This window comes from Bos mutus, chromosome 25, assembly GCF_027580195.1.
Source record: "Bos mutus isolate GX-2022 chromosome 25, NWIPB_WYAK_1.1, whole genome shotgun sequence".
Lineage (NCBI taxonomy): Eukaryota > Metazoa > Chordata > Mammalia > Artiodactyla > Bovidae > Bos > Bos mutus.
This window is the reverse complement of record NC_091641.1, coordinates 1462542-1485073: the sequence shown is the minus strand read 5'-3', so window position 1 is coordinate 1485073 and position 22532 is coordinate 1462542. Positions and strand designations below refer to the sequence as shown.

Below are 22532 nucleotides of genomic sequence, written 5' to 3'. Positions count from 1 at the left end.
GGACTGTCAGGGCTGAGGGAGGCAACCATGGGCGCGCTCAGCACTCTGCTGGCGGGCAGTCTGGAGCAGTGTTTCCTGCGACGCTGTGTAGCCCAGCGCTCCCTTGTCCATGAACGTTTCTAGGGAGGTGTCCAATGCTGGGGCAGGGGTGGGCTGTGTGGATCATGGGGAGGTCCCAGGGCATCGGGCCGGTCACCCCCCGCTTCTCCCCTGGGGAAGTTCCTCTAGTAACTCGGGAGGGGAAACGGTGATTCCAGCAGGTGGCTTCAGAGAGTGTGTTCTGTCCTCTGGATGGGTGCTGGGCCTGGTGAAGAGAGTGACTTGGGCCTGCCTCCCACTTTGCGTTCCTGACAGGTGTTTGTTCTCAAGTTCCACACCATCGCGCGGTACCAGCTCTCTGCCATCTTTAAGAAGTGCAAGCCTCAGTCTGAGCTCGGGGCCGTGGAGGCGGCCCTGCCCGGGGTGCCCGCAGCCCCAGCAGCCCCAGGCCCAGCCCCTTCCCCAGCCCCCGTCCCCACCCCTGCCCCGCCGCCACCCCCGCCACCCACCCCCGCCACCCCTGTAACCCCAGCCCCCGTGCCGCCCTTTGAGAAGCAAGGCGAGAAGGACAAGGAGGACAAGCAGACGTTCCAGGTCACGGACTGCCGGAGTCTGGTCAAAACCCTGGTCTGCGGCGTCAAGACCATCACGTGGGGCATAACGTCGTGTAAAGCTCCTGGTGGTAATCCCGCTCCTGAGTCGCTTAGACCGTGTTCTTCCCAGGGTGGGTGTTGCTCCCAGTAACTTACTGTGCCCTCTCTCTTCCAGAAGCTCAGTTCATTCCCAACAAGCAGTTACAGCCCAAAGAGACTCAGATTTACATCAAGCTTGTCAAGTACGCAATGCAGGCTTTAGATATCTATCAGGTAAGGCAGCGGCCTCAGGCCAGGTTCCTCCTAGAATTCAGGTGCTAGTGACAGAGGGGTCTCACAAGCCTGTCACCGTTCAGGTGGTCTGCAGGATCGATGTTCCCGGGTTGAGTTTGTGCTGTAGCACAGGGTTGCGTTGATAGTGAGAATGCTCATGTTGGTGTATTTTGAGAGGCAGATGGTATAAAGGGAATGCAGTAGAAATGAGATTTAATTTTACTGAATTTTTTGCTGCTAACAAAGGTTTTTGGGTTTGTGGGTTTTTTTGCAAATTTTAGATGAGAATAAAGAATTTAGAAGATGGGGTGGGCAGTAGACATTTGATTTCTAATTCTCTTACTTGCGCCCCGCTGGTCTGGTTATGTAATGGAATACGTTCAGAGACTTGGTTTTGATTCCCGTGTGGTTTTCCCCCTGTGCAAGGTTCAGATAGCAGGAAATGGACAGACATACATCCGAGTAGCAAACTGCCAAACCGTGAGGATGAAGGAAGAGAAGGAGGTGCTGGAGCACTTTGCCGGTGTCTTCACAATGATGAACCCGCTGACATTTAAAGAAATCTTTCAAACTACAGTCCCTTATATGGTGGAAAGAATCTCAAAAAATTACGCTCTTCAGGTATGACACTCCTTTCTTACGTTCTTTCAACGTGTGTCGAATACTTGGTATTCCTTTTATTTCTAAGTAACGTGCCTAAGGATAGTGATTGTACAGCAAAATTTATAGAGAACTGTTCATTTCAGTCGCTCAGTTGTGTCCGATTCTTTGAGACTCCATGGACTGCAGCACACGAAGCTTCCCTGCCCCACACCAGCTCCCCGAGCTTGTGCAAACACATGTCCAGTGAATCAGTGATGCCATCCAACCGACTCATCCTCTGTCATCCCCGTCTCCTCCTGCCTTCAGTCTTTCCCGGCATCAGGGTCTTTTCCAATGAGTCAGTTCTTGTCATCAGGTGGTCAAAGTATTGGAGTTCCAGCATCAGTCCTTCAATGAATATTCAGGGCTGATTTCTTTAGGATTGACTGGTTTGATCTCCTTGCAGTCCAAGGAACTCTCAGGAGTCTTCTCCAACACAGTTCAAAAGCATCAGTTCTTCGGGGCTCATCTTTATGGTCCATAAAGAAAACTGTTAGGCCATAGTAAGAAAAAAAAATGTTTTCAAAAGCTCAGGGTATTTTGGACCAGTTCCTTTCATAGTAGAAGTTAAGTGTGTGTTAGACGTAGGCTCTTGGTACTTGACAGTGAGGATGAAACGACAGATTTGAGTTCTTAAAGTGAACTGTTCCAGCAACACTCAATAAATCGATTTTGATGGTTTTTTTTTTTTCTTTTGGTGGATAATTCATGTCTGGGAGTGTCTGATACAGATTTGATTTTGTGATTTTGAAACGTTGATTGCTTTTTCTTGGAGCCGCTTTGTGGACGGGGTGATTTCTGTCACGTGCGTCTCTCGTTCTGACAGATTGTCGCCAATTCCTTTCTGGCAAACCCTACTACCTCTGCTCTGTTTGCTACGATCCTGGTGGAGTACCTCCTGGACCGCCTGCCGGAGATGGGCTCCAACGTCGAGCTCTCCAACCTGTATCTCAAGCTGTTCAAGTTGGTCTTCGGCTCTGTCTCGCTCTTCGCAGCTGAAAACGAACAAATGCTGAAGGTAGAGTCAGGCCCAGCCCGCGCGTTGTGTTGGGGGTTTTTTTTGTTGTCGTTGTTTCTCAATACTTCATCTTGAGCAGAAACCGGAGTGGCTCTTTATATTTTCAAACACAATAATATTAAATGAATAAATGTGTACAACCAGTTGGAGCCAAGTGTGGAAAACACTGCAGTTTTAAAGCAGAGCTGTTCCTGGTTGCCTGCTGACCCAGGATGAACACGTGAGCACTCTCACTCGCAGGGCTTGTCAGTAGTCTCGGCACCACTGATTCTTCATTTTTGAAGTCATTTCTTACATGAACCACACAAGTAGGGTAGGAGCACATCATGTTCTTTTAAAAAAAAAAAAATCGGGTGACACCAAAGAATAGAAGAGGAAGGAACATCTGACCTCTCAGAGCCGACGAGAAGCAGTTGGCTGTTGAGCAGCTCCCATCACATCCCCTTCTTTCCTGGGTGCTGTGTCTGTGTTCGTACCTTCTTGCACAGACGCCCTGTTTCAGGCCTGTTTGCTCATTCCCCTCTGAATCAAGGACTGCAGCCAGCTTGTGTCCCTGTATTAAGGCCGTCCAGGAGGGGTGTGTTTGCTGACGCGCTCCTCCACGCGACTGACCCTGTGCGTGTCGTGGTGTCTCATCAGTTACTTGATTCCAGCAAATGGCAGAAGCCAGTGCATGCTTATGGCAGCCACTGAAGGCAGCGCGTGGAACAAAAAACCTTATCAAAATTCTCTTCTACTGACCGCAGGATATTTTAGTTTCTAGAATGCTGAGTATTATCAGTTCTGTCTGAAGAGAGATGCTTTCCTGTAGGGAGAAGGTTTGAGAATGTAAAGGAGACCCGTTTTCTGCTGAAGTAAGTGTGACGTAAAGCACCAGTAGTCTGTGCTTGTGTGAGACAGTTTCCTCCACTTCTTCAGTTATGTAGTAATCAGTTACCAACAACCTTGACGTTACTTTTGAGTTAGTATAAAAAGACAAACTTTCAGAAAGATGTAAAATATTTGTGTTCTTTGTTCACATAATTTAACATCTTCAAATAATTCAATTTTTGCCAACCTCGGGGACAACTGTATAAACCAGCAACCAACAAAAAAGAATAAAACCTAACAGACAAGTCTAATGACGAGGCGTCTGGATGTTGTTCGAGAGATGTTCAAAGAATAATTTGATAGAATGCTTTGTCTTGAGACTAATAGGGATGATTTATCTATAAAAGAAATGCCATATACGGTTATAAATGGCTCTGCGGATAGTTTGCAGTTCACTTTAAATGCGCCTGCAGTAAAACTCACATCAAACTTAACCTGTTGCGTGTCAAGACTAGGATTTGAAGTATAAGATAAAAAGCTAACCTGTTTTAAGCTGTTCATTAAACTTTTAAGTTAATGCTTTTTTGAAGTAAATAAATACGAACAGATTTTTGATCAAGTTTTCTAAAACGTTCCGATCTCGAACGTCTTCTGAGGCTCTTCCCAACTTGTCGTGTGTAGTACGTGATTGGTAGCGAAGTTTCCGTGCCTCTGGGTTGCTTTTTGTATTTCCATAGTTATTAGGAGACCGGCTTCTTTCGTCTCGTTTGATTATTTGTTCTTAGAAGGGGGAGGAACTGTTCACAAGAACTGCAGAGCCAACAGGCCCTTCAGGTCCTGCTACAGAGTGTCTGTGCAGCATCGCTCGCCTACGTATTAGTGGTACGATAGGAACCTAGTAAATGCTTCTTTCACAGTCAAACTGGGTGGAAAGCTACTTGTATTTTAAGAGAAATTAATTTGAGTCAAATAAAAGTTGGAAAGGTTCTGTTTGGTTTTTCTTTTTGGAAAATTCATCAAGATGACCTTCCCTTCCTCCCTTTGTGCAGTGAACCCTCCTCCCTTTGGAGCCTGTTAACCTGCTTTTTCTCCGTCCCACAGCCTCACCTGCACAAGATTGTCAATAGCTCGATGGAGCTCGCCCAGACGGCCAAAGAGCCCTACAACTATTTCCTGCTGCTGCGGGCCTTGTTCCGCTCCATTGGGGGCGGGAGCCATGATCTCCTGTATCAGGAATTCCTGCCTCTCCTACCCAACCTCCTGCAAGGTCAGAGCAGTGATCCCGGTCGCTGTTGAGTCTTGTGTGCACGCGTGGGTTTTGGCTAACCTTGTTTGCTGGTGTTCCTCCTCTGTACCCGGTCATGGCGAGGGGACGTGTGTGCGTGTGTGTGTCTGTCCCTGTGTCTTGAGCTTTAAAGGGGTACATCTCCCTGCTCAGAATTGACTGGGAGTGGGAAGGTCTTCGTTGACCCCAGTTAGGACGTTTTTGTAGCATTTGCGAAGCAGTTTTAGAGACTAGTAAGGTCAGGGATCTCTAGACTGAAAGAGAACAAGAAGGCAAAAAAACAAGTGATAAAGCTGATATAAGCCCTGCTGCTGCTGCTGCTAAGTTGCTTCAGTCGTGTCCGACTCTGTGCGACCCCACAGACGGCAGCCCACCAGGCTCCCCCGTCCCTGGGATTCTCCAGGCAAGAACACTGGAGTGGGTTGCCATTTCCTTCTCCAGATATAAACCCTATATATAATATATAAAAATACGTAAAAATATGTGTTTTTATTTAGTTGCTAAGGTGCATAGACAGGATTCTTTGATTTCTGTGCATTAGGGATGCTTTCAAGGCTTACAGCCGAAGGGCATCTTGAGTCCAATGAATGTTCACAGGTATGAACTGAGTGGACACACTGTCCTCGGAATGTTTTTTGTGTTTGTTTGGAAAGGGTGAGCTCTTGGCAAGGGATTGAATCTTCTTCTGTATTTTCTTTATAAATCCTTCTGAGAGAAGCCATTTATAGCATAATGTGCCCAGAAGGTACCTGGGGGATCCTTGAGCACGTTAAAGGCAGTGTTAGTCGCTCAGTTGTGTCTGACTTTGTGTGACCCCATGGGATGTAGCCCACCAGGCTCTTCTGTCCTTGGGATTCTCCAGGCGAGAATACTGGAGTGGGTTGCCATGCCTTCCTCCACGTTGAAGGTAACGTGGCCCTAAGTCCCCCAGCAGGTGCTTAAGGAGGCCCGTAGGCGGGCTGTGTTGTCTGGTTTTGACCCTGACTCCAGGCCTCCCCAGCCTGCGCCCTCTGCTCTGATCGGTCTCACGGCCCCGCCTGCAGGCTTCCCAGCCTCCCTTCTCTGCCCACCTATTTTGTTCAAGCACACCCACTCCTGGGAGCTGGGCCTGGCCCCTCTCCTTGTCTCCCTTCTCCTTTGGGTTCTGAGTCTGGTGCGACTGCTGTGTGTTGCCTTGGCCCGCGGTCCCTCTTTAGACTCAGCTGCCTGGGACGCACCTTGTTTGGGGGGCACTGTTCCCTGCTTTTCTCTTCCCAGCTGTCTCTCAGGTTCTGTGGGCAGGTCCACATCGGACGTTTTTCAGGAGCGGGGCTCAATAAATACTTTGTTACCCTCGTGAAGAGTGTATGGGGCCGTGAGTTTATAAGAAGGAAGCTCTTCTCATTTACAAAATCGAGTGGATTTTTTTTTTAAGTTTATTTTAAAGTATAAACATCAGCCGTGGTTTAGTGGAAACCTGAAATGACATGCAAGCTTGTAAGCCTCAGACTTGAGATGAACATGTCACGTTGGAGTGTGTTTCTTTCTAGATTGGGCTTATTCACTGGAGAACATGATGTTAAATACCTTGTGTAGCATTAATTCGGAGAAGGCAATGGCACCCCACTCCAGTACTCTTGCCTGGAAAATCCCAGGGACGGAGGAGCCTAGTAGGCTGCAGTCCATGGAGTCGCACAGAGTCGGACACGACTGCAGCGACTTAGCATCAGCAGCAGCATTAATTAGTCCTTAATGTTAGTTCAGTCCACATTAAATAATACTCATCACAGCCTAAACTGATTACATGCAGCCTGCTGTTGCCATACGGTAGATGGAAGAGGCCTCGGGTGCAGTTACAGGATAGGTGCAGCAAACGTAACTCTAAGGCGTAATTCTGTCTTGAGGCGGATGTTTACAGAAAGAGTGGCCTGTTATTCTCGGCGTTACCTGGGTGCACCTGGGCAGTACCGTCCCCCACAGACAGGGCTCAACGTGCTGACGTCCCCACGCAGGGCTCAACATGCTGCAGAGTGGCCTGCACAAGCAGCATATGAAGGACCTGTTCGTGGAGCTGTGTCTCACGGTGCCCGTGCGGCTGAGCTCGCTCCTGCCCTACCTGCCCATGCTCATGGACCCCCTGGTGTCGGCGCTCAACGGCTCTCAGACGTTGGTCAGCCAAGGCCTGCGGACGCTGGAGCTGTGCGTAGACAACCTGCAGCCCGACTTCCTGTACGACCACATCCAGCCGGTGCGCGCCGAGCTCATGCAGGTGAGCGCGCGTCCCTGTGCCGCCGGCAGAGGGCGCCGCGGGCCCCGGGACCCACCTCCTTCCCGGGGACGCCATGCGTTCCGTTTCAGAGGCAAGCTCGCTGCCCTGCACTCGCGCTCTGCTGCACTACCAATGGAGCCTTCGCCTGGCTGCGTGAGGCTTCTGGCCTACGAAGTGATGTGGAGAAACTCCACGAGTGTCGAGCAGATACTTGTTTTGCAGCATCGCTCCCCTTTCGGAGGGCTCTCACAGTGTCGCGTTCTCATGAGGTTGATGGCTTGGGAAGGCAGGTGTTAACCTGGATCCCGCTGTTTCCAGGGAGATGCACTCTCTTTCTGGAGGTTCCCGAATTACACAGTGCAGAGGTACACCCTTGTTGTAGAGAGAGAGCTGTCTGGCCGCCCCCGGAGGAAACAGAAAAGAAAGGCGGGTTGAACCCGTGTTAGGTCTTGTGGTCATTAGAGCTCTGTGTCGGGTGTGGGGTTGTCCCCTCGTGTTTTGCTGATGGTGACGGTTTGTACTGTGGTTGGTGAATGTTAGAGGTCAGGGCTGACTTGTTGCTTGCTCACCCACCCCTTTAGCAGAGAGTGTTTGGCCCCAGATCGGGGTCTGATTGCCAGCTTCTGTGATGGGCACGCAGTCGCTCCTGAGATGCAGGATCTCTGGACAGTGGACAGGAGACAGTGACCTGCACGCGTGTCTCAGGCTCCATCTAGAAAGGAGAAGATGGCCGAGAGGCTGGGTGGGAGCTGCCAAGGCCATCATGTGGAGGCCTGGCCAGAGGGCAGGACTGTTGGTTTTGGAAGGCTGACCGTGGGCCCGACCTGAGCCACTGCGTGGAGAGAGGAGGCAGGGCTGGGCTCGGGGCCTCCTGCCCTTCAGTGAGCAGAACAGGCTGAGGGAGAGACCGCTCAGGGCCCCTGCTTGCTTCCTGCCTGCCGGACTGCTGGCACAGGCCAGCCGTCAGCCTGCCGAGTCCCTGTGCGAGGGTGGGAGACTGGACCCCCATTCCCAGGCTGCCTCCTCCCGGGGAGGCGAGCAGATGCCCCTCTCCCGCAGTGCTCAGGCTTCGAGTGGGCCAACAGGAACATAAGAGAAACTGGAATTTTGCGTACAGAAGAGTTCAAAGATTTTATATTGATGATCGCTAGACACTAATACCTGGCCTTGTTACAGAGGATGTGTCAGAAAATAGATTTAAATAGTGAGCTGTGGCCGTTTTCAGGATTTATGAAGATGTCAGTGAAAAAGTTGGGAAAATCGCAGTTTTTTGAAAGTCAAGGGCCTCTCTGTTCTTTATATTAACCGTGAGTACAAGGTACCCAGTAACTCGTTTCTCTTATAATGCCGGTCCCTTTACAATCCCAGTGTTCCCTCTTCACCATCCTTTCTCATATTAGATTTGAAATGTAGAAGGAAATTTGTGTATCATGTTTATAAGTTATAAAACCTAATAGCAGTAAAAACCTGAGGACACTCCATCTAATCCAGGATCAAGGGCTTTACCGGCAGACGTGTTTTCCTGGCTGCTCCCTCAGCCCGTGTGCGTATCCATCCAAGCAGTGTGTTCCGTTCTCTTGCCTTTGAGCTCTACGCTGTTGACGACTCACTACCATTTGTGCTCCAGGAGCATGGAAGAACATTTACGTGTGTGTTTTCTGTAAAGGCATTCAGTTTCTGGGAAGGACACACACAGGACTAACATGGGTCCTGCAGGCAGAGAGCTGTGTCTGGGGACTGAGGGGAGGGGCGTCTTCGTCGCGTCTCCCCCAGAGCTTTTGAGTGGGGCGTCTTCGCCACGTCTTCCCCGGAGCTTTTGGGGAGGGGCGTCTTCGCCGCGTCTTCCCCAGAGCTTTTGAGTGGGGCATCTTTGCCCGTCTTCCCCAGAGCTTTTGGGGAGGGGCGTCTTCGCCACGTCTTCCCCCAGACCCAGAGCTTTTGAGTGGGGCGTCTTTGCCGCATCTTCCCCAGAGCTTTGGGGAGGGGCGTCTTTGCCGCATCTTCCCCAGAGCTTTGGGGAGGGGCGTCTTCGCCGCGTCTCCCCCAGAGCTTTTGGGGAGAGGCGTCTTCTCCCAGAGCTTTTGAGTGGGGCGTCTTCGCCGCGTCTCCCCCAGAGCTTTTGAGTGGGGCGTCTTCGCCGTGTCTTCCCCCAGACCCAGAGCTTTTGAGTGGGGCGTCTTTGCCGCATCTTCCCCAGAGCCTTTGGGGAGGGGCGTCTTCGCCGCGTCTTCCCCAGAGCTTTTGGGGAGAGGCGTCTTCCCCAGAGCTTTTGAGTGGGGCGTCTTCGCCCCGTCTTCCCCAGAGCTTTTGAGTGGGGCGTCTTCGCCGCGTCTTCTCCAGAGCTTTTGGGGAGGGGCGTCTTCGCCGCGTCTTCCCCCAGAGCTTTTGAGTGGGGTGTCTCCGCCACGTTTTCCCCAGAGCTTTTGGGGAGGGGCGTCTTCGCCGCGTCTTCCCCAGAGCCTTTGGGGGGGGGGGCGTCTTCGCCACGTCTTCCCCAGAGCCTTTTGGTGGGGTGGGGGCGTCTTCGCCGCGTCGTCCACAGAGTTTTTGGGGGGGGCGGGGGCTGTGGGCGCGGGCTCGGAGGCTGACAGGCCCGCGCTGGCTTGCAGGCTCTGTGGCGCACCCTGCGCAACCCCGCGGACAGCATCTCGCACGTGGCCTACCGCGTCCTCGGGAAGTTCGGCGGCAGCAACAGGAAGATGCTCAAGGAGTCCCAGAAGCTGCTCTACGTTGTGACCGAAGTTCAGGGCCCCAGCGTCACCGTGGAGTTTTCTGACTGTAAAGCGTCCCTTCAGCTCCCGATGGAGAAGGTAACTGCGCCCGTCTCTGGGAGCGTCTTAAAAAAGAGACTGCAGGTTCCCTTTTAAGACGTTTAATTTCTGTTCAGAAACATGCAGATAGAACCAGTCCCTTTGGGGCGGGAGTTTCTTAACCCAAAGAGCAACAAGGCTTGCTGGGGCCCAGCTTGGCTGGTGAGGGTTTCCATGACCCCAGGAGGCCAGTGGGGGGCGCTGCCCCCGAGGACCTGCGCCTGGGCAGGGCCATCCTTCCAGAGGGCGGGGGTGCTGCCCCGCCCGCCTCACCCTTGCCCTTTGTCTGCTCTGATGCCCAGCGGGTGTCTCATCAAGGGTGACGTAGAACCAGGCTGATCCAGGCTGATCGTAGAACCAGGCTGATCGTGTCCCTGTCTCACCGCCCCGCCCACCCCGCCCCAAGCTCCTACTTTACTCCCGGCTCCCTCCAGGGGCGGCTCTGTCAAAACCAGGAGACGGTGCCCAGCGTATTCCATCACTCAGCTGCTTCTGCCTGACCCTTACTGAGATCTGGCCCCCTCACCTCACTGACCCCTCTGGCCCTCCCGAACTCAAGGTCGTACTTATTACTGTCCCTGTGGTCGCATCCGACTTTCCCCTTTTTATTATAAAACCCGCCTTCGCTGCCTGCATTGCCGCTTTTGATACCTCATCATTTCAGGCTACTTTACCCAGAGCATTTTGGGGAGGGGTTTTACCGCCCTTTGGCGTGTGTCCAAGTGACGGCCGCTTCAGTGAGCCGCACGCCGGCCGGACGCTGAGCTCTCTGCAGGCCTGGGCCTGGCTGTGCCCTGTGGCCAGGACCATTCAGCCCTGCCTGAGCTCAGGCTCACCTCGCCCTGTCCTGTGTATTAGAACTCCGCTGTCCGTGTGGGAAGTAGACACAGCAGGAGTGCCTGTGATTTTTTTTTTTTTGAGCCAGACATTGCTGACCGTTTGTGAGGAAGGGTGCCCTCTGGGTAGCATCTCCCTGGAGCTGTTTCTGGGGTCTTCTCTGTGTCCACCTGTCCCCCACCCAGCCTCTCCCCCCACCTTCTCAAGCACACACATTGTCACTCCCCTCCCCCAGCCCTGCCCCACAGACATATTGCCCTTTTTAATCTCAGCTCCTTATCGCAATCCTTATCGAAGTGCTTGCCAAATAAACACTAGTTTCCTTGTGAGAAAATACAACTACAATTCTGTCTTTACCTTGAAAATGACCATAGTGACCACTCTGTGAATCCAGCCAGTTCGCACATCTTAGGTAATTTCCTTAAGTTAGGATTCTGTTTGCTTTAGCCCTGTCTGTGTCGGTTTGGCATTAGAATGCAAACTATGACTTTCACTTGACCTCTGCATAGACTGAGCAGAGCAAGAAGATCCCTTTAGAAGTAGTTTTTCCCCCAAGCAGCTAAAGCAGGGAAGAAACCAGATAGTGAAGACAGGCTTCCCTGGTCCTTCCAGGGATCCGATGCTGCTCCTGGGACCCTTCACAGAGGGTGGCACTCGGGGCCCTGGCAGGAGCCGGCAGGGAAGGGCCAGGCCCAGTGCCGCGGGTTTACATGACACGAGTTGCTTTTGGCATACCTTTTGGCATACCGAAGACAGTCCTTTCTTGGGTGGGGAGGGGACGGTGATCGGCTTGGAAGTTATGTTGCTCCTCTAAGATAACACAGTTCCCCCTCCAGTCTCTGCAGAGAGGGGTGAGGTAGGGAGAGGCCAGCCTGCGTCTGGAGCACGTGGGCCCCATCCCATCAGCCCCTCCCTGGCTCCTCACACTGCGTCTGGAGGAGACTTCAGTACAGATTGAGTGAAGTCGCCCAGTCGTGTCCGACTCTTTGTGACCCCGTGGACTGTAGCCTACCAGGCTCCTCTGTCCATGGGATTCTCCAGGCAAGAAAACTGGAGTGGGTTGCCTTTTCCTTCTCCAGGGGATCTTCCTGAGCCAGGGATTGAACCCTGGTCTCCTGCATTGCAGGCAGATGCTTTAACCTCTGAGCCACCAGGGAAGCCCAGTACAGATTAGGCCTTTGATTTCTAGGTGTGTAAGTACCCTTAACATTAGCACCTGAGCTGTTGAAGACTTGTGTTTTTGTATGTGATCCTGCCTTCCCTGCCTTCCTGGTCCACCTGCAGGGTAGGATAAGATGTGTGAAGCTGTGTAGGTTTTCTGAAAAAATGAAGTAAACCCTTTTGCAAGAAATTAGTTAAACCTTAGGAAAGTCATCTCAGTTTTGAGCTGAGACGACTCAGGTTCTAGTTTAATCCAGCAAATCTGCCACAGGAGTCCTGAGCTCACTTAATTTCTGAAATTTCCCATTGGCCATTTAAGCACAAAATCAGTAAACCCGGCTTCACATTTCAGTTTGAGCCGCATCCGTTGCCTCCTCTGGATGCTTCATTTGGTGAAACCTCCTCGCCTGTCTGCAGAACCACTGCTGTCTGTGCGGGTAGACGTGCATCAAGCTGCTTCTGGGTGCTGCTCGTGCCTCCAGCAAAGGCTTTTCAGAGTCACGATTTCAGCACAAACACAGTTACCGTGCTTTTTCACCACAGGCCATTGAAACGGCTCTAGACTGCCTGAAGAGCGCCAACACCGAGCCCTACTACCGGAGGCAGGCGTGGAAGTGATCAAGTGCTTCCTGGTGGCGATGATGAGCCTGGAGGACAACAAGCACGCGCTCTACCAGCTCCTGGCCCACCCCAAGTATGCTCTGCGCGGGGAAGGGCGCGGGCCTTGTTTCAGAGCATTAGGGGTGGGGGTGCCTCCCAGATCGCTCAGTGCCGGAAGCGTGTTCCGTCAGTCAGGAAAGGGACACACTGTCTGCCCAGCCCTGCCTCGCTTAGAGAAAATGGAAAGAACTTGGGTGCTGAGGGTTAGTCTCTCTCAGCCCTTGCATGTGCTGCCGCTCCGTGGTGTCCCTCTGGGTCACTGGCCCGTGCTCACGTTAGGGGACAGCACTTTTGGTGTCTCTTGACCCGTTGGCTGAAGACGTGCATTGTGAAACTTGTCATGTTAGATTCCACTTGTTGCTGAAATTAAAGCAGAGAAGTCACTTAGGCCTGTGCAGCTACACATAGGTCCCTTGTGGTAGGATCGTCGGCTCTGGACTCGAGTGTGGTGACGCTGAATTTAATTGTCACACAGCTTTACAGAAAAGACCATCCCCAACGTCATTATATCACATCGCTACAAAGCACAGGACACCCCAGCCCGGAAGACGTTTGAGCAGGCCCTGACCGGGCGTTCATGTCCGCAGTCATTAAAGATCTGCGGCCCAGTGCCCTGCCCTTCGTGGCCAGCTTGATCCGCCACTACACGATGGTGGCGGTCGCCCAGCAGTGTGGTGAGTGACCCCAGACGGGCCGGGTTGAGGTCTTCAGGGACATTGTGTTTCACAGAAGCTGGGTTTGGCTGATTGGTTGTGGACTGTTGTTTGCTGGTTGTCCACTCATTCCATTGACACAGAGAGTTGGTGTTTCAGCAGTAGGTGCTGTATTCACTGGAAAATTGTCACCTGGTTTTACGTATAAAATATTAACACGGTGGGTTTAGCGTTTTGGCCCTTTGTTTTCGTTTCGGGGGCCGAGTACTTTTGGACCTCTGCGTGTAGAGCGGTGACTGTGTCCGGTCCTGCCGCTGCTGGCCCCCTGTCCCCGGTGGTGGTTGCCAGGCCCAGCCCCCATCACCGCTTGCCCCGGTCCCCCGGCTCCTCAGTCTGCTCCTGGACCCTCATCTGTGCCTTTTCCCCTGCCTGGCCGCTCCTCCCCTCTGCTCCAGGCCTTCCCCGGCTCTGGGTGCCGAAGGACCTATTCTGTTAGTGTTTCCAATCCGTTGCAGACTGGTGGTTTTGTAAGAGACAGTGAAGATGTCACAGCACCACCCGCTGCTGTTCCTGAACACTCAGCCTCAGTTTTGCAGCTGCTCCCAGACAGGCGCCGGTCGTGGGCATGACCTCTTGAGTAGCACTTTGTGTCCTCGAAACCTCTCACCCTGGGCGACAAGTAGTTTTCTCCCAGCACTGCAGAACACAGAACTCCCCCCTTTATTAAAGTCTTCCTGTCCGAACAGTCAGCGCCGTGCATTTAACATGGAGCTTGTCTCCCAGTGTTCCCGGCAGACCCGCACGCGTCTCAGTCACTGCTGCCTCGCCTCGGGCCGGTGCCTGCCGGGTGTGAGTTGTTAGTTGCTCCAACCCCTCCTGCGCGGATTGGGTTTCAGAGCTGGGTGCTCTTGCTCTTTCCTCTGTGTGTGTCAAGAATGTCCGGAGCATAACCCATCGTCACTCGCACGTTGTGCCTCGTGGCCTGGTTAATGAGTTTTTTCAACGAAGAGACCTGATTACGGTTCTCCCTTTAAACAAGTCTGTCTTTGAGCTGTGATTGAGAAAATCTGAAAGTTAACACTGTGTAATGGAGTCAGTTACGTTATACCTGCTTAGTTTGTAAATGATTGCGGTTTAACAGAAGTTGGTCAGGTACCAGGGTTGGCTTTTATTAAATTCCTAATCTCCAGGGAAACGGGTAGTTTTGCAGTTGGAGGGACGAGTGTGTCTGTGGCGCTAAGCCCGGCTTTCCCGCCTGCCGCCCGCCTCTCCTCCCAGGCCCCTTCCTGCTCCCTTGCTACCAGGTGGGCAGCCAGCCCAGCACCGCCATGTTCCACAGCGAGGAGAACGGCTCCAAAGGGATGGACCCCCTGGTGCTCATCGACGCCATCGCCATCTGCATGGCGTACGAGGAGAAGGAGCTCTGCAAGATTGGGGAGGTGGCCCTCGCCGTCATCTTTGACGTGGCGAGCATCATCCTGGGCTCAAAGGAGCGGGTGAGCAGTGCGGTCTGGGTGGGGCTGCCTGCCCGCGGGCGGCCGCTCTCCGAGTCTCGGGACCTGGGGGCACACGAGCGGTGCGCGTCTCTTGCAGGCGTGCCAGCTACCCCTCTTCTCCTACATCGTGGAGCGCCTGTGCGCGTGCTGCTACGAGCAGGCCTGGTACGCGAAGCTGGGTGGCGTGGTGTCCATCAAGTTCCTCATGGAGCGCCTGCCCCTCACCTGGGTGCTGCAGAACCAGCAGACCTTCCTCAAAGCGCTGCTCTTCGTCATGATGGACCTGACGGGCGAGGTAGGCGGGGAGGGCGGCCCCGGGCCTGACTGCAAGGGCGCAGGACGGTCGTCCGCCTGGCAGCAGTGAGTGTCAGGCGGTTCTGCAAGTGTGCTCTCCGGGAAGCTTAGATCTCACCGCTAATGCTGTTCCGTCACCGAGTCGTGTCTGACTGTTGTGACCCCCATGGACTGTGGCAGGCCGGGCCTCCGTGTCCTCGACTGTCTCGTGGAGTCTGCCCAGATTCACGTCCATTGAGTTGGTGTTGCTAGCTAACCATCTCATTTTCTGATCCCGCTACAACATTGTAAATGAAGGGACAGATCACAGCCCTCAGATTCTCTGAGACTCTAAATACGGGTCAGTCTGGGTAAACAGTAACTGGCCAAAGGACGTAACACAGCGGTCCTTGAAGGGAAAGTACTTCTCAGTCCTGCCACAGATTAAACAGTGCACGTGCTGCAGAAGTTCCTGAGGGAGCCACATTCTTTACGAACCTTTGTGTGGATGTAGCACAAACAAGTAGAAGGTGGTGGGCATCGCCTGCTTAAATGTGTTTGGTAAACACAAGGATCAAGTCTGGATCCATGTTTTCTTCCTGAATGACAAACAAGCGATCTCTAAGCAGCAGGGTTAGCTACCGGGGTACCTTGAGGACGACACGAAGCAGTCTTGATGCCTTAGCTGGTGTGTGAGGGGCGTGGGCCCCCAGCCACAACATTTGGGGTGGGTGTGCAGATGCGGGTGCTGTGGCCAGCAGCGCCCGTCTTTGGTGCTGAGGAGTCCCTGGCCTGCAGGTTTCCAACGGCGCGGTCGCCATGGCCAAGACCACCCTGGAGCAGCTTCTGATGAGGTGTGCGACGCCCCTCAAGGACGAGGAGAGGGTGGAGGAGATCGTGGCAGCCCAGGAGAAGTCCTTCCACCACGTGACCCACGACCTGGTTCGGGAGGTCACGTCCCCGAACTCCACCGTGAGGAAGCAGGCCATGCACTCGCTGCAGGTGCTGGCCCAGGTCACCGGGAAGAGTGTGACCGTGATCATGGAGCCGCACAAGGAGGTGAGGCGCTGGTCACCGGGCGGAACCTCTGCAGGCTTTTTCTTCCTTCAGGTTTGAGTGTTGATGATACGGAATCTGGCGTTTTGTGAGCTAAGTGCTGTTACATGTGTTCGTTCTGACCTCAGGTTTGCAGACAGCAACGTGCTTATGTTAACGTCTGTTTCAGTGACTGTCAAGGGTTGGGGGCTGGTTTTTGGGCCTGATGAGCACAACCTGGTCTCATCCTTGTTTTGGTTTTCGCTGTTGTAAGAGCGTCTGCTCTGGACCCCGAGGAGTGGAATGCGTCTGAGTGCGTCTCTCCACGACCCAGCGTCAGCGCTTGAAGCAGCTCCTCCTTTTCCTAACTGAGGGCTGTCTGGGAGAACTTGATCTCAGTTACGGTGTTCAGGTTGCTCACTAGCTTAGGATCTTGCGCTGAGGTGTTTGCTTTTTAAGAGGCGGCAATCAGCGGTGCCTCCTCTGTGTCTCCCCCAGGTCCTCCAGGACATGGTCCCCCCGAAGAAGCACCTGCTGCGCCACCAGCCCGCCAACGCCCAGATCGGGCTGATGGAGGGGAACACGTTCTGCACCACGCTGCAGCCCCGGCTCTTCACCATGGACCTCAACGTGGTGGAGCACAAGGTGTTCTACACTGAGGTAGGGCCGGCCTGGGCGGGCAGCCGGTCCGCACGGAGGCGGGGCTGTGGCTGCAGGGAGCCGGCTGTCGCCTGGGCCGGGGAGGAGGCAGGCGTGTGGCTGAGATGTCCAGTGAGGTGGGGGTTGCTGAGTCCTTGGAGCTCTGTTAGCCTTCACGGGGAGCCTTGCTCTTCAGGACTGTGAAGTGCATTTCAGAGCCAAGACTGTACATCCTCCTCTGTCACTCATGTCAGCAGGCTCTCCGTTTATTAAGTTTATCAGACTTGAGTGTGTCATGCCCTGTTGAGACCTCACTTCACGTGAGCGCCCTTACCTGGCTCCGGTAGTACCACATGAAGTACAGAGCCTGAGCACTCTCTTTCTGAAGGCGCCGGACCTGAGCCTTAGGGTTTGTTAGGCACCCGGAGCCCCAGCGCAGGCGAGCTGGAGAGCTTAGGCTGGAGCCACCGCAGTTGTGTTAGAACCTGGCGTCTCATCACGGCACTGCCTTGCTTGTCTCTCGTTTTGTTTGGTGGACTTGACTTGCCCCTTGACCCCAAGATAACAGGCAGTGGAGGATGGCCCCTTCCGCGGGCTTGTCACTGTCGATATTACAGCGTGGCAGATACTAGACAGTGCTGAATAGGAACGCAGCTATAGATGTGGTCAAACCATAGACATCAGCTTAGACTTGATAATGAGCTGTGGATTAGCCCAATTTGAAATGGTTTCAAGATGTGACTTATTCTGGAGGCATTGTCAGACTAAACTGAGCCAGAAGTCATAAGAAGCAAGTTCTTGCTTATGCACACCAAGTCTGAATTTCCAGCTATGAAAAAACTTGCCTCTTGATTCTTTAAAGTCCCTTGTTTTTACTTGGACATGAGGTCATTGATCATGTGTTCTAGCTTTTATTTATTTATTTTTTTATACCTTGGTTATAGCCCTTATGTAAGTTGTCCAGGATGTCAGTAGAAGGAGAAAGTAGTTGATAGAACACCATATATAGTATTTTAGGCAGTACATATATAAATGTGTACTGGTTTGGTGAAATGTCTGGAAGACTAGCTGCTGGAGTATCTGCATTATACTCCATGTGTGTGTATATATATATATATATATTTGCAATAAAATACTTCCTTCTTATGCTTCTGTGTGCTTGAAAAGAAAGAAAAAGTATTACTGCTCAAACACTTGAAATACAGCGTGTTTATTTCTTGGGCCTTGGCCAATGGCATTGGGAAACAGCTCTGAACAAGGCATTGTCCCCCCATTGTGGAATTTGCATTTAGATAGAGTGACCCTCTGTGTAAAGAAAAAGCATGATGATATCAGAGCCGATCAGAGTGCCAAAAAATTTATTTCACAGAGGTTGACTGAGTTTTGCTTTAGAATAAGGAAGCCCAGTGACATTTGGATACTTAAGTGCCTCAGGATTTGGGTTTGGTTTGTTAATTGTGTCACGTGTGGCTGATGGTCGTGTCCTGTTACTTGCAAGGTCTTCACAGTGAGAGCAGGCGAATTACATCATTCTGTCTCTTGCAGCTCTTGAACTTGTGCGAGGCTGAAGATTCGGCTTTAACAAAGCTGCCCTGTTATAAAAGCCTTCCATCGCTTGTCCCTTTACGGATTGCAGCCTTAAGTAAGTACACGTAAATCTGAAACAAGTTACCGGGCACAGAAGTGGAGGGGGACCGATGGCCTTTTTTATGTTGTCTGATTTTTCTGACTCTCTATGGTCTCTAAGGGGGAATAAAAAAAAATTGTTGGTGTATTTATCAGGCTGCATAATGAGATGTCATTGGACTGTATAGATTGCTAGGATTTAAATAATTATTCTACTCTCTAGTAAACTGCATTTTATGTGTTGTAAACTCTTTGTAGCCCTCTTATGGGAACTGAACATTTCTCTAAGGTGTATCTCTAATTTCCTGGTTTAAGAGTGATGTCACACCATTCACATCTTGCCATTTTCATCTGAATCAAAGTATTTAGATCTTTTTAGACTTTTTAGTGATTTAGGAGCGTTTGAGACTCCTGCTGTCTCCAGGCTTTCATTAAGAATGTCAGTCATCATTGTTTAGCACAGGAATTGTACATAATTTAGGAAAATACACTACTTGCCTTCTTACTTAGAAACAGTCATTTCCTCCTTTTTGATAAATACCCAGTGGTTAACTTTGTCTCTTGTTGACTTTTACACACTTAATGACTTAATGAAATATTGCCAGAATCCTCCTTGAATTAGAGGTAGAGGAGCTGAGAGGCAGAACTTGAGGATGGAGCTCAAGACATGGCAGGCCAGCGTGAGGGAGGATGCAGGGGGTCTTCTCACCCCTCCTGTTGGGGCTCCTCTCCTTGGGGCACCCCTCACGCGTTTCACACGAGCTAGAACATTACTGCTTAAGTAAGCTGTAACATACAGGCTCAAGTTACGTCCTCTGTCCTGAGAATGTCTGCCTTTCAAGGCCTTTGACCCCCCTGCAGATTGGGGCGCAGATAGTGGGGGGACACTGAGCTGAATGTCCCCTTCTTCGCCAGAGCCCGCGGCCCCGCCCTCAGTGTCAGTGCCGTGCACGTGCCCACTGGTCTGCCGTGCCCGCGCCTGGGCGGCATGTTGGGGGCAGGGTGTCGTTGGGGACCCCTTCACCCCTGTTTTCACCCCTCCATTTATCTGGACAGTAAGACTGATCGTGGGCTTTCTGGCAGGCTGTTACCTTGTTAGATAATAGTCACTCATGGATAACAGTGACCCTGTGAGTAGAAGGCCACGCGTTCTTTTGTCTTGCAGGAAGCCGGGTTATTAGGAAAGAAGTTTAGGGACCCATGTGTCTGTTGGTTGATAAAGCCTTTAGACGAGGCTGTTGCTGTACGTTTTTCAGGTGAATGATGAAAATCATGTTGATTTCTCTCCCTAAAGATGCGCTTGCGGCCTGCAATTATCTTCCTCAGTCCAGAGAGAAGATCATTGCTGCGCTCTTCAAAGCCCTGAATTCAACCAACAGCGAGCTCCAGGAGGCCGGAGAAGCCTGCATGAGGAAGGTGAGTGGGGCTGGGCGGGTGGGAGTTCCACACTGAGCTCGTCCTGTTGACTTTGTCTGTATCTCAGGAGTCTGCCTGTGGTTCATCCCACCCCGGAGTGTAATAGCATCTCTACCTATTTCATAGCCATCCCGAACTCTTGAAAAATTAAACAGGAATGCCCAGTCCTCCTCATTTCATCATAAACTTGTGGGAAAGCAGAAACTTGCAGATAGACTTGACTGAGTTCTGGTTAGTATGAGTCGTACTCTGGTATCTTTCCCCCCTAACCTCTCTCTGTTAATAGTTTTTAGAAGGCGCTACCATAGAAGTAGACCAGATCCACACTCACATGCGCCCGCTTTTGATGATGCTGGGCGACTATCGGAGCCTGACGCTCAACGTCGTCAATCGTCTGACCTCGGTGACCAGGCTCTTCCCAAACTCCTTCAATGATAAATTTTGTGATCAGATGATGGTAAGCCAGACGTGTATGATGAACCTGAAAGGTTAAACTTTTTAAAAAAGTGAATTACACACTTAAATGACTTACAGCTCCGAAGGTGTGGAGGGGGTACTGTGAACAGCCTCCCTCCCATCCCCGCCCTCCAGCCTCCCAGCTCCTCTTCCGGGAGACAGCCAGCAGGAACAGTCTCCCCTGTGTCCTTCTAGAGGTGGTTCCCGTTTGTCATGGGACATACGTCTTTTTGATTCCTTCCCACAAAGGGATGTGGGATCCATCCATCCTTCCTTCTTTTTATATTTACCGTCCCATCATTCATATGGGTGTGCAAAGTGCCTCTTCATCCTTGTCTTATGGCCACATAGTGTTCCGTGGCGGGGACGTGCCAGACTCTACCGCTTCTTTCCCTGCTGGTGACCATCTTGATTGTTCCCAGTCTTTGGCCTTTGTCAACAGTGATGCAGTGAAGAACTTGTAAGGGCTTTAGAAATCTTTTTGAGTTTTTACAGTTAGCAAGGAAATAGCTATGCAAATAAAAGATCTGTTTGAAAAGTGTTTAAACCCGAGGAGTAGACAGATGAAGGAGTTTCAGCTATTAACTTCATTTTGCATTCTGTAAATAAACATTTATAAATAATTTGTTAACTTTACGATTTTGCAGTACGTTACTGCAAACGTGCATGTTTTTATGCAGCTTCTAAGCTTCACTTGCTGGTTTCTTCATGTCTGTAGATACCAAAGAAATGAACCATGGCCCAAATACCTAACTGGGAATTGACTGGTCCTAAAATTTTTAAGTGATGCCCTAATAGTAGAGTGTAATGTAAGTGCATTCTCCAAATTGCAAGGCCCCTTCCCTTCAGGCTTCCATATATGATACAGATATGTACCTACCGGTCTACACGCATACGACCTGGAATGCTCTTCCCTATGCTTCCGGCCTGGCCGCCTCTGTGGGGCCCTCCTGTAGCTGGTTCCTGCTCCTGTCACGTGGCGGATGCCTGAGTTTTACCTCGTTTCCCCTGCTGTAAACTGGAGCTCCACAGGCTAGGGGTGCCGTCTGCTTGGTCATGTCTCTGCCCTGATGCCTAGCCTGGCTGCTGGCTCCAGGCAGACTCGGGGGACCGCCACGGCACAGAGTAACTGGAATACAGGTCCTCTTGTTGGAATGACCAGTTGTAGGACATCTCCTGCTGTATCAGGGTAAATTCAGCCTTCCTGTTGATAGAACATAAGAAAACATGTTACTCTCATCACTCATTTGGCTGCACTATTTCAGTAATTAGAAACATCGCCATTCTCATGTTGAGTAGGTTGGGAATTGATCATATATAGGTTTTCACCTATTTTGGAATTGAGATGCTCCCGTTGTCAAGAAAAAAATGTCTAAGGATGTATTTTTTTTTCAACAGCAACATCTGCGAAAGTGGATGGAAGTGGTGGTCCTCACCCACAAAGGGGGCCAGAGGAGTGACGGAAATGTGAGTGACTCGTTTGTTTCGGGGGCAGCCCCGCCACCGGGCACTGCCGTTAGTGATGCGAACGTCGGAGCCATGCTCTTAATTAAATCCCGGTCAGAGGTTTAGTTGTGTGTGACTCTAGTCCATGTAACCTGTTACACATATTTTGTTAGCGTTACATTTTCGCTTTTATTTCTCTTAATCATTGAACGTTCCTTTTTGTGTTTCTTTAAAAAAATCTCCCTTTTGTTCACTTTAACACGATGTTTTTGTTAATGAGAATCCTGGGAAGCTTGACATGTTAGTATTTCACTTTTACTAGCTTTTCTTTAAAGTGAATAAAGCGTGCTTTCTGGACGGTTCTTGGCAGCTGTCGTTTGCACGGGGGTGCAGTGCTCAGCTGCTGTTCCCACTGCTTTCCGCCCTCATTGCCTCATAAGCTGAGCAGAGGTCTTAGGCCTTCACCACGCCCCGAGGACAACGTGATGAAGCATCACGTGAGTCCTGGCACGCGTGTTCTCGAGGTCTGAATCCCCCACCCCCGTTGTTTGCCCAAAGGCCAGATGGCCCGTACATCAAAACATAATTTTTTACAATTTCGAGGGAAAACCACTTTAGTTAAATCTGTAGGCTACAGTCCATGGGGTCTCGAAGAGTCAGACATGACTGAGCGACTTCACTTTCACTTTAAATCTTTTAAAGGCTCCGACGTGGGTCGCTAAATGAATGCTTCTTGCTGATTTGACTCTAATCTTATTCACAGATGTTAATACTCTTTTAAAATATCTTTTAAGTTGATGTCTGTCCTCTCGGTGGGCTGTGTTTCCACAAGCTCCTGTTCTGCCCCGTGGAACTGCAGCAGTACCCCGATGAGGGGTTCCCGAGCTCTGCAGAGGCATCATTAACGTGGTGTTCCATGCTCCTGTGCCTATTTGTTGGATGCTCTGTTTCATCCCAGCTTGCATTTTCTTTATTTTGGCTTTATTATGCTTTGTGTTAACCATTCTGTGTCAAGATGTTCTTTTTCTGTGAGTCTTGTTTCCTGCTGCTTCTAAACAGCCAACAAGCAAAACTGAACCAGGATTTTAAACTTTCTTTAGAAGTGTCAAACCATCC

At 51.3% G+C, this 22532-nt stretch overlaps 1 protein-coding gene across 1 annotated transcript in view; it reads left to right on the top strand.

Annotated features, from left to right (window-relative positions):
• Positions 1–22532, top strand: part of TRRAP (transformation/transcription domain associated protein) — a 90637-nt gene that overhangs the window by 18460 nt on the left and 49645 nt on the right. Inside the window, 19 exon segments of the mRNA XM_070362803.1 lie at positions 355–721; positions 808–905; positions 1332–1526; positions 2374–2565; positions 4477–4642; positions 6652–6908; positions 9518–9718; positions 12260–12326; positions 12329–12410; positions 12852–12946; positions 12949–13050; positions 14308–14525; positions 14623–14820; positions 15597–15857; positions 16332–16493; positions 18018–18114; positions 19393–19514; positions 19801–19971; positions 21369–21437. Of these exon segments, the coding sequence (XP_070218904.1) occupies positions 355–721; positions 808–905; positions 1332–1526; positions 2374–2565; positions 4477–4642; positions 6652–6908; positions 9518–9718; positions 12260–12326; positions 12329–12410; positions 12852–12946; positions 12949–13050; positions 14308–14525; positions 14623–14820; positions 15597–15857; positions 16332–16493; positions 18018–18114; positions 19393–19514; positions 19801–19971; positions 21369–21437 (3120 nt within the window).